Source organism: Salminus brasiliensis, chromosome 2, assembly GCF_030463535.1.
Source record: "Salminus brasiliensis chromosome 2, fSalBra1.hap2, whole genome shotgun sequence".
Lineage (NCBI taxonomy): Eukaryota > Metazoa > Chordata > Actinopteri > Characiformes > Bryconidae > Salminus > Salminus brasiliensis.
The window spans coordinates 46,329,495-46,343,994 of NC_132879.1; the positions used below are offsets into that span (position 1 = coordinate 46,329,495).

At 41.0% G+C, this 14,500-nt stretch overlaps 2 protein-coding genes across 3 annotated transcripts in view; both read right to left on the bottom strand.

The window, feature by feature from the left end:
* mpped1 (metallophosphoesterase domain containing 1) overlaps window positions 1-4,432 on the bottom strand; it is a 38,001-nt gene extending 33,569 nt beyond the window's left edge. The window contains exons 1-3 of one of the 2 annotated variants that reach the window (XM_072672942.1): window positions 3,967-4,432; window positions 2,386-2,792; window positions 1,330-1,511 (exon numbers count right to left, since the gene is read on the bottom strand). In XM_072672942.1, the coding sequence (XP_072529043.1) occupies window positions 1,330-1,511; window positions 2,386-2,570 (367 nt within the window). In that variant the 5' untranslated portion in view covers window positions 2,571-2,792; window positions 3,967-4,432. Of the gene's footprint in view, window positions 1-1,329; window positions 1,512-2,385; window positions 2,793-3,313; window positions 3,458-3,966 lie in introns of those variants that run through there. The other variant, XM_072672943.1, reaches the window with a different exon arrangement.
* Window positions 4,433-10,241: 5,809 nt separating this feature from the next.
* Window positions 10,242-14,500, bottom strand: part of scube1 (signal peptide, CUB domain, EGF-like 1) — a 98,388-nt gene continuing 94,129 nt past the window's right edge. Inside the window, exons 21-23 of the mRNA XM_072672944.1 lie at window positions 14,285-14,437; window positions 14,096-14,175; window positions 10,242-13,047 (exon numbers count right to left, since the gene is read on the bottom strand). Coding sequence (XP_072529045.1) covers window positions 12,895-13,047; window positions 14,096-14,175; window positions 14,285-14,437 — 386 coding nt within the window. The 3' untranslated portion in view covers window positions 10,242-12,894. The remainder of the gene's footprint in view (window positions 13,048-14,095; window positions 14,176-14,284; window positions 14,438-14,500) is intronic.

A 14,500-nucleotide genomic window follows, 5' to 3' on the forward strand; every position in this document is an offset into this window, starting at 1 on the left:
TACTACTGCTCTGACTTTTCTTTTTTGCTTGAATGACATTTATATTCTTGTGTTTTGGTATTTGCCTGGACTGTGGCTAAAGCATAAAAGCTTATCAGCCTGATGAAGTTCAAGTTTAGCCAGAGGAGTTTGTGTCCCTGCACCCAGCAACGGGTCATCGGCCAAATAGAGAAATGAGAGGACTTTACATCAGATGAAGGAAAAAAACAAAACAAAAATGAAGTCAAAAATAACGAGAGGGATTGAGAATGTATATAATGTATTACCATGCAGAATTCCATGAGTGTGTGTATGTGTGAAAGAGAGAAAGGGTGAGCAGGAGAGAGACTGCGTTTGTTATGAAGTATTGCAAGGTAAAAAAGTAAATCACATCTCTGAGGGCTGAAGCTAGATAAAGAAAGCAGCATGTGTGCAGCACGTTCCCCCTCGCACACGCAGGAACAGATACACACAGAGAGATGAGGAAAAGAGCCGAGCCATAAATATTTATATAAAGACAAACGCAAGAACAGAACCCCAGGAAGACCCGTCAAAGAGAAAAATAGAGGGAAAAAGGCAGGGACAGGAGAGGACGCGTCGCAGGGTGCGAGACGAGGAAAGATGAGAGTGAGCGAGAAAGAGAAAGAAAAGAGTGAGCATTCTCTGTTGTCTGGGCGAACTGCAGGCTTTTTCTGGCCCTCTCTTATCTGCCTGCCGGTGTCTCCTGCACCCCACTGCCTAGCCTTAGGGGGCTGCGCCTCCATCCATCTATCCCTCCGTCTTCTACTCTTCATCTGTCTACCCCGAAAAACTACTATTCCTTTATTTCTTGCCCTTTGTCCCTCACTGATTTTATATGCAGCCTTTCCCCTCTGCTTAATCTGCACTGTGAGCTGAGATAGCCAAGCCACGATGCCAAAACACACAGAGCAAACTGACAAATCAGCAACAGCCTCGGCACAGTGGAAACTTAAGCCTTTATAAATCAAGTGTTACATTTTAGAAATATAATTATTAAAAAGGTCACACGCATTTACAACTAATTCAGGTGCAGTCACAAAGAAAATGCTGTGCAACATTAAAAATGTTATCTTTCAAGAGAGACCTCTTTAAAAGCTAACGCTCTAACAGACTGAAAGAAACTAATCTTTCAGTTATTTTTTTGATCTTAAGATACAGAGCGCTACTGGTTATTACAATTGCTTATTTAAAGTAGCTGTCTGCTTAAAGTTGTATAGTGTTACAGAAGACGTAACTGGCTAACCTAGTCTCTCTCTAACCTAGCTGCATGTTTTACTAAGTAGAAGCAAGAATGTGGACGTGAGCACATGCTGAGAATTGCGTCCTCACCGAGCCAGTCGTTGAATTTCTTGACCTCGCTGGGCAGTCCGAGCTCTGTGAAGTCTCCAGCATGCAGTAAAACGTCACCGTATGGCATCTGAATGCTGTCTGTGCGCGAGTGTGTGTCTGAGATGCACACAAAGCGAGTGTAGCCAGGGGGCTTGGGGGTATCATGGGGCAGTGGATCAACCCTGAGGGAAAGAGAGAGAGAGAGAGAAAGAGAGAGAGAAACAGAAAGAGAGAAAAGGAGTTTATAAAGGAAAAGGAGTTATGTGGAGTTCTCTGGAGGCAAGAATAGTTGCAAAGGCAGCAGTATGTCTCTAGGGGAGAGGGGGAGACTTTTGAATAACAGTGGCCCACTTTAGAGCAATCGCTGCTGGGTCAGCCTACCTGCACCACACACATATATATATACACACACACATAATACAGGCAGGAGGGTAATGACAATATTCATTGTGCATATTCCTTGCGACTATCACAGACCATAAATGACTGTGCTTTTGATCAGAGCACTCACAGAACTATGCAGAAGGTTTTGAGGTTGGCTTGAGTGCTTGTTTGCTTTATACCATTGCTACACCTATATAAGGTTTGATGCTGCATTAATAACTACAGATTATTTCACTACATATAAATGCAAGCTCTGCTCAGCCAGAGGTCACTGGGACATGCTGGCCAGCTGAGCCCTTGATGTGGTTGTGTGGTCAGGTTATAAAGGTTATAAAGAGCTGTGAAACTAGGTTAGAAAAATTAGATTAGATTATCCTAGAAGAATGAAAATAAATACCCCCCCCTTAATCAAACCTCACAACTATGCATGTGAAATATTAGCAAAAAAAAACATTAACTTTAAGGTATGTCAATGTGATGTCAGTGTATTCCAAAACAATCTGGACCTATTCCCTCTGTCCATTCATCATCAAATGTTCACACAATAAAAAGTAGACATTTTCAAAAGCTGTAGAAAAGTTCAATTTGACATTGGCAACATGCCTTTACATACAGGCATTTGCGTGTGCACATACATGCATGGCTGCACGTTTGTGTGCGTGAGAGTCTTACATGTGTACATGGGGTGGCTGGAAGCGCCCCTGGTTGATGTTGTAGAAAGTGAAGGCTTGAGTGGGGTTGGCACTGTACTCATCCACCTCCACTACTCCTCTCCCAGCTCTCTGAGTTTGCTGCTGCTGCTGTTGCCGCCGTGCAGCCATGATCTCCGACAACGTGAACGCCATGGCAGCACACATTCACACACAGGCACACACACACAGACACAAACACACAGAAGCGAGCGCTCAATCTGCTCCTTGCAGGTTGGGTGTAGCTTTAGGTGTGTGGAGAGATGTTGGACTGGGTCAAGAAGCAGGTGAGCCTGAGTGTTCAGCGGCTGCCCCACCGCACTGCCTCTCTGCTGGGACAGTGATCCTGCATGATCATCCGCTTCTGTTCAACTGGGAAATCCGCCGCACCTGGAATGCCAAACAGCCATGCAGAACAGAACATCATTTGTGTGTGTGTGTGTGTGTGTGTGTGAAAGCTTGAAGAAAAAACAACTGAGAGAAAAGGGGCATTGTGTGATGCATAATGTTGCTGGGCTGTGCAAGGTTGTGATGTTGAAATGACACTGAGACATACTCTAAACGACACAGTGGATGACAGCATATTTCTTGGGCATTGTAGCACTAATGTGACACCCGCACAAGGCCATGGTAAGCACTTGTCAGATTTTCTTTGTTTAAGGATAATGCTGCTACAGTTCCAGAACTACAGCCAAATTAATAGGAACTGTTCTCTGAGCCATTTTCCTCTGAGAGATTTAGCTAGTATGTGTACATGCTTTCTTTCTATCATTATAAACTTATAAAAGGACTCATATACGTTTGGAGGAAAATGTAAAAAATAATTTTCTGGAGGTCAATAAAAAACATACTAGACGTTTAAAGAGTTTGTCACAAATTAAATCGATTAAAACATTTTTGTGAATAAAAACCTTGAATCCCTTTCTTGTTTGAGAACTTGCCGTTTGTCGTATTGAGGGGAAAGTACGTTTCCTCCCTAAAATAGTGGCAAAAATGCACTAAATAAAATATTTAAATCCAATATTTTAGGACATTTGTTACTTTAACAAGTAATTAAAGTAGAATAGTCCGAAAAAGTCCTTAAAATGTTTAGCTAGCTAGAGTAACTCCGTTAAACTGTCGGCTAAGCTAGTGCTAGATAAAAACCGTGCGGACTCAGAGAAGGAGTGTGTGACAGGAGCTCGCTCTCTCTCTCTCTCTCTCTCTCTCTCTCTCTCTCTCTCTCTGTCTCTCTCTCTCTCTCTCTCTCTCTCTCTCCACACACACACTTCTGTACGGACCTGTAGGCTGGACCAACGGGACACTGCGCTCCGGCCAAATACGCCCGGCCGAAACTCTGTCAACATGTGCCTGAGCAGGAATTGGTAACGTAGAGCTATCTAGCTAACATTTCCAGCCGCGAACCCGTTTTCGCCATAACCGGCGTGCAGCTAGCTAACACGCCGGCCTGCTTCCAACCCGCCCGGAGGTCGTCTTGTTTCGGTTGTCACTGTGCCTCCAAGCATGCGTTTCAGCATCCAGAGAGGTGTGCGGAGTCGGTGTCCGCGGGTGCAGTGTCACCTACCTGGGCTAAGAGAAGCTGGAGGAGCCGTTAAAGTCCGCAGGGTCTTCTTCTCCCGGGCGGTTGAGTCAGAGAAAGACGAAACGACCGTTAGTTTGAACGTGTGGAAGATTCCAAACGGCGAGGCGCGCGCTGGACTATTTGAAGTTGAACTGAAAGGCGCGTGGAACCCTGGTGTGTGTGTGTGTGTGCGCGCGTGTGTGTGCGTGTGTGTGGCTCTCGCGCTCAGACACTCCCCCCTTCGCTTCAGTCTGGTCTCTGGATCTTTCCGCCTCCCCCTGATCCGCTCATCCGAGCAGACTGATGGAAAAGAGGACGGTCAGAGTGGGCAGCGGCGTCTCTTCCCTAAATCTCCTCCCAGCCAGGAGAGAGAGCGGCATTTACAAGCGCCGTGACAGACCACCTGCCCACATCAGCACAGAAAGACCCCGTCTCCGCGCGCGTCCTGTTATTCATCTCTTTCAAAATAACTAGCTACCTACTTTTACCCTAAAGCGAGGCCAGTTAACCGCTCTAATGTGCTAGTTTGCCCGGACTGTAATGGTATTTAAGCTTAGATCCTATCAAAAACAAAAAGTCCTGTCGCCTCCTCAGGTAAAACACAAAGGCTAGTATTGTGAAAAATTGTATGTATGTATGTATTTATCTCTATTTATTTATTTACCCGGGATGGTGTACATTAATCAGCATTTCAGATGATGCCAGAGTTAACTAATGAGCTCATTTTCATCTATTTATGCTGTGCTTTTAATGGTAGGGCTTTTCTCTTATCAGGACAATATAGATCCACTATAATAAATATAAATTCAGTAAGCTAAATAAACTGGAAGCGAGGTTGATCACGTCAATAGTCCACTGCTGTGCCCCTGGGCTTCATACTTGTTCTACCGCTGTCCCCAAACTGACTCCTTTGGATAATTGTGGAGGCTAAGTAGCCACTTACCCCGGTGAAGGCCTGGCTTGTTCGTACAGAGAGGCGAGGACATGTGTTTGTTGGGGCGCACTGCGCCCTTGTGGCAGCGCTCAGTATTTAGCGCTAGTGCCTGAACATTGACTGCTGTTCCGACTGGAGCCGCACGGTGGTGATAACGAGTCAGACGGACGCTAACATATAACGTCATATAATGTTAGTATATAATCTGTCAATCATTTGTACAAGAATACAAAAATAATATATAAACACCGTTCAGCCATAACAATGGTACCAGTGAAGTGAAACAAGATCAGCCTCAGCAACAGTAGTATCTGTCAAGGGGTGAGGTTTAATAGACCCCAAATGAACAGTCCGTTCTTTGGCAAGCATAAAAATCCAAATTATGATGAGGACCAAATTATGATGGCTAGATGACTGGGTCAGAACATCTCCAAAACATCAAGCAGGTCTTGTGGGGTTCTTCTGGTATGCAAAGGTCAGTACCTACCAAAAGTGGTCCAAGAAAGGACAGCTGGTGAAGTGGCGACACGGTCATCTAAGGGGCATCTAAGGTTCACTGATGGATGTATACTGTAGGAGGATATAGAATTTCCATAGTGCTGTATATGTCTATATATGTATAGTATAATTTATAATACTTGTGTAACACCTTGTATTAGGCTGTAGTAACTGTCTGAATGAGAGTTTATTGGAATAATGTAGAATTACTGCTAGATCTTTTCCATAAAGTACACACATGTTGATAATGCATAAACCAGCTCACAGGGGACGTAAATTGGAAGTAAATGTCATGTAAAGGGGTACCGACAGTGGGACAAGAGGGCCTAAAACACAAAGTTGGAAAAACCTGATGTATAAATCATGCATTTTCCAAACCATATTTATCCTAAATCTAACATTAACCATACTAACCATAATCCTATCCTTAACCACACTAATCCTAATGTTAACCCTAACCTAAACCAAATCCTAACTTTTACCTTACTAACCCTAATATTTACTGTTATCTTAACCCTAAGCTAAACCTAACCCTAATTTTGACCCTAATATTAACTGTTATTTTAACCCTAAGCTAAACCTAACCCCAATTTTAACCCTAATATTAACTGTTATTTTAACCCTAAGCTAAACCTAACCCCAATTTTAACCCTAATATTAACTGTTATTTTAACCCTAAGCTAAACCTAACCCCAATTTTAACCCTAATATTAACTGTTATTTTAACCCTAAGCTAAACCTAACCCTAACCTAACCATAACCATAACTTTTAATCCTTATCTAAACCTAACCCTAACTTTTACCCTACCAGCCTTAATTTTAACTCTTATCCCCCTAGCCTAAACTGAACTCTAACCCGACTAACTTTACATTTAACCCACCTTTAACCCTACTAACACTTACCTTAAAACTAATCTGAACTTAACTCTAACCCTACTTATCTTAACCCAAACCTAAACCGAACCCTAACTTTAACCCTTGTCTTAACCCTTTACTAAACCTAACCAAGACCTAACCATATTTACACTGAATATAAACTCTAATCTGAACTCTAACCTTAACATAAGGGGTACTGCACTTTTAGTTTTTCCTATAAAAGTTGAATTTGTGTTGAAAATATCAAAAGCCTGTTTAGAAGCAAGGACCAGTGAAATGTCCTCTCTTGAGCTCTTTATTTTTGATATTGTCTTATCATTGTGAGGACATTTGGTCACTACTGAGGTAGTAGTTAAAGAAACACTCACACACTTATACACACACAATGACATACACATTAGTGGAACACACAGTTTTGGAGGTTTGTATGATTTATTATTAAAATGAGATCTTAACAAGTTTACTTTTCTTCTCTTCAACACACATTTGCCTTAATCCAGCTCACACTCACTCTATTGAATCATTCTTATCAGCATGGCAGTACACTCATGAAAGCATAAATACATCCAGACCTCTGTAAGAGTTCTTGTATGATTTTTGCATGACAACACAATGAACAGACAGGTCACTGCCTCTCTCCGCTGCAGCTTTACTCCTTCTGACAAGGTAAATATTAACGTAATCATCTAACAAAGAGCAAAACATTTGTACATCATTTACATATTGGTAATTATAAAGCTTACAAAGCCTCACCAGCAGCAATCTGAGCCATTCTCTCCATTGGAAGGCCAGTCAGAGTACTTGCGTGTTAATGGGAGCATTGTGTGTGTACTAAAGATAGTGTGTATGTGTGTGTATGATCAAGGGCATATATTCAGTTGTACTGTGTGTGCATTCATGATTTGTGCTTAGAGCTGTGTTTTTCACCTGCAGTCCTGGATTAACCCTAGCAAGCACAGTTTTGTAGTGTTTTCCCTGCCCTGTGACATCCAGTACAATTCCAGCAAGGCTTCTTAATTAGTTGATTAGTTGAATCAGGGCTGTTACAGAAGGGAATGCTAACATGTGCAGAACTTGAGTATTCCAGGATGAGGGTTGGAAACCACTTCTCTCAGATCTTACATTCCTTTACCTCTTTTCCAGCACATTGGTCATGTTACTATATAAGGGAAAATATGAATAAACAACACAAACAAACAAACAGTCAGATGATTTTATACAAAGCATGACTATTCTGTTACTATAACAACACAGATATGAGACTGTATACTCAACGGATATGCCTGAGTATGGATGTACGAGTGACTTGTATGCGAGTAAAGTTGTATTTGTATAGTGCTGTTCACAACTGCTGTCCCCACACAGAAGCCACACAGAGTAAATTCTGTGTTTTTCTGGCCAACCTGTTTTAGCACACTCCAGGATGTTGTGAATATTGAGAAATGCCACGAATAAGTGCTTATATAAGCAGCTAAAAAGTGATAGCTCACCCCTCCTGACAGGCCCAAACAACACCACAGTTCACACTACACACGGTGCTGTACAAAAGCCAGATACCTCCCTCCGTTTCCTCTAATTTCCAGTCAAAAAGGCCTTTAGATACAACTTATTGTCTTTTTTCTGAGTAACTGTACAGTAGCTGGTAGACCTCCCCAAACTGCCCTCAAGAGATAAACAGCATTTAAACTTTTATCTTATCTTTTTCTTATCTAGGAGATAATCAAGCTCTGCGCTCACTTTAGATCTAACAAAAAATCCATAGGTCTTTCTGTTTATCCGTTCACTGTGAGGAGACCACTCAGTGCTGTGTGGGTCTGAAATGATGAAGAGCTGATCAAGAAGCTCTTACTGAGAAAAGGAAACAAATAAGTTGCTGGATTCTCAGACCACCCCAGAGGCGTCATTAGATGTAAGAAGCGGAATATGCCCCAAGTTCTGGAAATGAATTTTGAAGGAGGGCAAAAATCCTTCCTTCCTTCCTGCACAAAAACTGGTTTTAGTTGCTGAGGTTTCAACTGGAAATGAAATGATGGGTGGTCACTGACTTTTGCAGTGTGCTGTACACAGTGCCAGAGACTGCTCAAACATTTTTATACCACCAACATTTGTATGGCTTTATGTTACAAGAATGGCCTCATTACTTTTAGAGTTGAGCGACGTTTAGGCTGTTTTTCTTACTGTGCCTTTAATGCTGATGTAAGATAAACACTGTTCTGATTGGCTGCCCTGTATTGAGCCTCTCTCCTGACAACTGCAGTATGTGTGGGCAGGGCAAAACTGTGGTAGGCTGAATAGGCTCATATGTAAATGAGTTGTATTTCGTGACACAAATACAGTCTAGAAATAGACTGTTTTTGCAGCTTGGTTTTCCTATATGGACCACTGTAAATGGACTTTGCTGTGGGAACAGTAGGTTTCAAATCTAATAGATATATAATATATAACTATATTAACATATAACTTTAGGCTTTTTCAATTTAATAAGGCAAGGGACATTCTGTTTGTGTTGAGGGGGGCCCTTTAATACCCTGTATGTACTGCCACTTCTCACATTGTTCACAATCATGATATATGACTACTGTTACCATCTTGTTACCATCTTAGATCTGTTACCACCAATCTGTATTTCTCTAAGTCACTGTGTTATCAAGAGGTCACCAAGGCCTAATAGAGATCTACCTTCCTGTACACTATATCAATCTAATTTGTGCCTCTATACGTCCTTCTACATACGTTTAGTGCTCTGGCCTCAGTTAAAGGGGAAAGTTTTCCCCTTGTTTTGGTTTGATTTCACATTGGGAAAAATCCAAATGCACCAAAATGCATCACAACAAACCATGTGAGGACGTTCTCTCCATTTGTTTGCCAACCCTGTCTATGTTGTTCATAGTTCAAAATTATCTGGCTAATATACCAGGTTAAAGCACAGGCAAAGCACACCTGGTTATGGGAACTGTTTAGATCAATCATGCAGAGTACCCCTCTGTTGGGTCGGATCAAGGTCAGATCACAGCTATCTAGAGTTTGTGGACCAAAACCACCTCCTCTCAAGGGTCTCTGTGCGCCAAGGGTAAAAACGAACCAGAGTCTGATGTAACCGGACTACAATGTAGAGGTGAAACCTGCAAAAAAAACACTATAGATGTCTAGGACAATGATTGGAACTTGATTGAACTTATGTAATTCCTTTCAATAAGAAACAGGTCAAATGCTTATGTTGCTAACTGTCAGATAGAGCCAAGTTTAAATTTGTGCATACAGCTGTATCTTCAAACATGTCTGTTTAATTAGCTACTTAGCAACTCTCTTCTGTTCCATGATGCTGATCACTGAACATCGCTGGGTGATACAAAAACCCATAGGGAGACAGGTAGCTTGATGGACAAAGGGGGTGTTCATGTTTCTTTATTGAATGGAGAGCGCAGAAGATCTGCTTCTCAACAGCCAGATTATATTCTGTCAAAGTCCACGTTATTGACCATAAATTCCAGTTTAGTTCACGAGTATCCTACTGGCCTAATCATTGCTAAATCTATGCATATAGACATAGCAAGCCACCTCTTAGGACATAGTCATCTCATACACAATAAGAACAAAAAAAAATGTTCCCCATAGTCAGCCAAAAATTTACATATAAACAAAACCTCATTCATGTAAAACACCTGCATGTCATCACTGTCTGAACAATATCTTGCTTCTCTATTTTATTATTTATTTTACTTTTTGACATAGTTTTCAATCCCAAGATGACCTTCCATAGTCTAGAGTTACTTAAATAAAACCATGTTACATTAGTGTAAAGTCCTAGAAATGATGAAATTGTACACTCAGAAATGTACACATGTATGCACATGTGAATACACACAAACACACACACACACACACACACATATATATATATATATATATATATATATATATATATATATATATATATATATATATATATATATACACAGATGTGGTTGTAAGTTATACACTCATCATGGACATAAACATCTTGGAGCAGAATAAGTGTCAACCCTGTTAACATGTCCATGCAGGGCCTGTATGGTTAGCCCAACTGGGAACTAGAATGTTTTGTCCTCTGGTTCCACGTTGACCCCAAATATGGATAAATATGGTAAGTGATGCGACCAGGAGGGGTTAAACATGGCAACCAATGTGGGTTTTACACTGCATATGGGGCCTAAATGGGACCCATGTGAGATTAAGGTGGGCTGTAAAGATGGGGCCAATTTAAAAAGCCCAACAGGGTCCCAGTAAAAATGTATGTAGAAACCCATACAAAGCCCATGCCCATATTCCACCTATGTCACATAAGCAGCACATTGGGGGGGTCTGAAATCAACACAGGTTCAAACATTAATGCAGTGATGCTGAATGGTTTAGGTTGTCAAGACCAAGACCTCTTAATTTCCTGTCAGTAATCATGACTGGCAACAGCGGGTAGCTTCTCTGTGCTCACATAAAAAGGGCTTCTGAAGGGATGCTTAGAGATTTACACAGGTCAGAAATGTCTCTTGGAGACATTTCTAAATAACAGCAGATTCCAAGACCTTCAGTTCAATCAATTGTACATAAGTGCAAGTTATTGGGCGGTGTAGACAGGGCCTAGAAGAAGATCCAAACTGTCACCCTCAGCTGACAGCTAAGAGAAAATTAGTTCAGATGGTCAGGAACAACCGAAAAAAACACAAAGGCACAGACCTGCCATGAACTCAAAACTGCTGGAACACCAGTCTCACTGTCTGTAGCCAACCATGCTTTATGTCACTATGGACTGAGAGGCTGCAGTCCTAGCAAGAAGGCCCTGCATCAAAATCGACACCTTCAAGCTTGACTAAAGTTTGCACATGACCACATGGAAATAAAAAAAAAACTTCCAAAGGAAAGTTTTATTGTCAGATGAGACTAGGATTGAGTTGTTTGGCCACACTGACTGGAGCTATGTTTAAGGTATACAAGTGATGAATTCAATCTAAGACTACTGTGACAACTGTTAAGCATGGTGGTGGTAGCAGGAAGTAGTAAAATGAACAGTTAGTAGGAAGTCCAATATTGCCATTGCATTCATGTTTATGATGAGTGTATGTACACTTCCGACCACAACTTTATATATAAAAACAACCACACACACATTCCTAAACCCTTACTGACAGTTTCAGAGTGACTCAATCTTCATATGCCACTTTAAGCTGTCTAATGCCTTGTGCTTTCTACCCTGTGCATGGTTCAATAACTGTAAAGTGTGCTTAGTAAATACTGAACAAATTCATCAGTAAACCACCATTAAGTCGCAGATAGCTGGTCTTTATTGCAGACAGTGGCTGCCTCTATAGTTATATGTCAATTCTTAATGCAATGCGGCCCAATATTGGGCAAAGAATGCAGGACCAACCAAAACACTGACTTTAGGTTTTTAGGTTATTCATTTCAATAATAATAATAATAATAGTAAATCTAATATATAACAATATACAGATCATTAACTAATGACTGTTAATAATTACCATTTACTGTGTATTGTCCCTCTACTGTAAGATTATCATTTTACAAATACAAAAATTTGTTCTGACAGCATGATAAATAAACGTACACGCAACACTGATGTCATGTAAAGCAGTACTTCTTATCAAGGCAGTCAGCCAGAAATCTGTATCGTATTGTGTAAATATAGTGCTAGAGCTGTGTGAACTGTATTTTTTCTTTTTGGAACCAGGTATTCAGGAGAGGTGAGACCCTTGTTTTAAATCTAAAAAGTTTCCATTTCAGCCAGGAGAGAGGAGCGATCCAGACATCTCTCATTTCTACAACCAAGGTAAAACATTTCTATACAACACAAACAAACAAAACAAAAGCAAAAAAAAAAAAAACGTAGATTTTTCTTTCCTAAAGTTTACAATATAAAACTCAAGTGCAATAAAAGTTCCAAATATTAGTTACAAAACATAAATGTAACTCCATAGTAACCCTTTGTTACTGGCAGGTAGTCTTTTTTGTGTTATATATGTCTTTTTAATCTGGTCTTCTTTTTTTTTACATTGTGAAGTGATTCCATTCTCTCTATGTTGTAATGAAAGAAATCTTTAAGTGCACCAGTCATTCCGGAAAGCAATCTTGTGCACGTCTGGGGCATGAAATACTTTTTCTTCTTTTTTTTTCTTCTCAAAATAACAATATATATCCATGTGTGTATGGATGTACACCTGCATAGCATAGGCTTGCACATGCTTGCAAACACACATACATATATACATGCACACGTACATACATATACAAATATATAGATATTAAACATCCAGGGAGTGGGTCTCTGCAAGTTGTAGCACATAAATATTTAAAAGCATAAAAAAAACAAAGCAAAACACAAAAAAGGGAACAAAGAGCACAGAATGAGAAAAATGGAGAAAAGAAGTCCAAAGGAGACTCCAGATGAGAGGTAGGAGAAAGGCCAGACCTCGTCTTTCTGTGGTAGCAAGGCATCCTGGGATCTAGCTAGCAGGTTGAAATGTTTCATAGGCAGAGAAACAGAGAGAAAAGCTGAGAGGTACAGGAGAAAGGAGGCATTTAAGGGGAGAGTAGGGTAGAGTGGGTTTGAGAAAAGAAGGGTTTCATATTTTTTATTTGTACGGCCGTAGAAACCTGGTGACTTTGGAGCGTAGCAGCTTAATAAAGGAGCGTGGGAACATCTCTTTGGACTCTTGAACTGTGTACTTGAAATAGTTGTGAGGGTGTGCCAGGACGTCAAACAGAGCCTTAATCAGCTTCTTGTCCTGAAAAAGAGGAAGGAAAATCACTCTCACACCTGTTCTGATTCTAATTTTGGAGACTCAGTTCTTAGTTAGTCAGATTATGATGTTCGGACCCAATGTCAAGAACGGCTGTCAGATTCAGAAATCTGAAAATGCTTAAAATCGTAGAGACATAAAAAGTAAATCGCAGTTTTTGAAGTGCTTTACAAACTTGCCTTGTGAATTGTCATTAGAAATAACACTAATAATCCACTGTCCTGCACTGAGATTAAAGCCTGTGGGATCACATTTTGACATGTTGTTGATGTTGTTTTTTGCAATAGTTTTAGTAGAAAGCACAGGGCAGAAATATAATACATCCCTCCTTAAAAAATCATCAATATGCACTCATCAGACCTCTCCAGGAACGTTCTGGGCATGGCCTTAATATTCTAATAAAAATGACTGACAGCCCTCTATCACTATTTGGCAAACCAAATTTGTTTAGGTTACCATGGTAACACACACATGCCTGAGACATTGGAGTAGCGTTTCTTAGCTTTTTACTTTGAATTGCGGTTTGTGATTTCCCAGATCTTTCAGGTTTACTGAGGTTTTGATATCTGTAACTGAGGTACCAGCCCATGTGTAGATACAAGCTTGAGCCCCGTCCCATCCCATCCAATGCCTATCACCTCTCCGCTTCTCTTATGGTGTTGCTTTGGGACCTCTAATCTGTCCCCACACCCAGCCGCTCAATTCTGTGGTGAAGTGGAGAGAAGATGGCTGTCGGAACATAACGTCGGAACATAACTTCTAAACCTGGTATCTTCTCTCCAGGTTTAGCTTTAGCTCCCCAGTTTGCTTAGACTCAAAGAGAGGGCGGAGCCATGTTAGCCTTGTGATTGGTCAGGATACACTGATGTAAACCCACTTTTAGAACCGCCCATTCCACATGGAGTGGAGAGCAATACTGGTGAAATACAGCAGACACTTATCAGACTTTGGGAAGATGTTCATAAGTAGGTTCCCAGGAGCTTTAAACTTAAGAACAGCTGCACTGATGTCTAAAGATTAAATTACAGCTCACTTTTAAGATCTCCTGGTGATTCTCTGATGCGTAGAGTCTTCCATCTCGAACGATATCCTCTATGAGCTGCTGGTAATCCTCTGTAACACAAAAATATGCATATGCTTATGCAATATGCTTTTCATCCTCATTAAAAAGGCAACAACAGAACACTGATTAAATTATGTAGAGAATGAGGAGAAGCCTGACCGTCGTAGGTGACGTAGGGCACTTGGAAGCCCTTCCCACTGTTGCCCTCATTGGATTTAAACTGGATCCATAGCTTACGGGAGCGGGAGGTAAAAGCGATTGGTCTCTCGTATGTCTGACACGTCTCATAGGTCGTTATTGATGTGGGCTGGGCTGAAAAAGGATGAGGCAAGTGAGTGACACTGGCAAACTGACTGCGACTAGCTAGTGAACTAC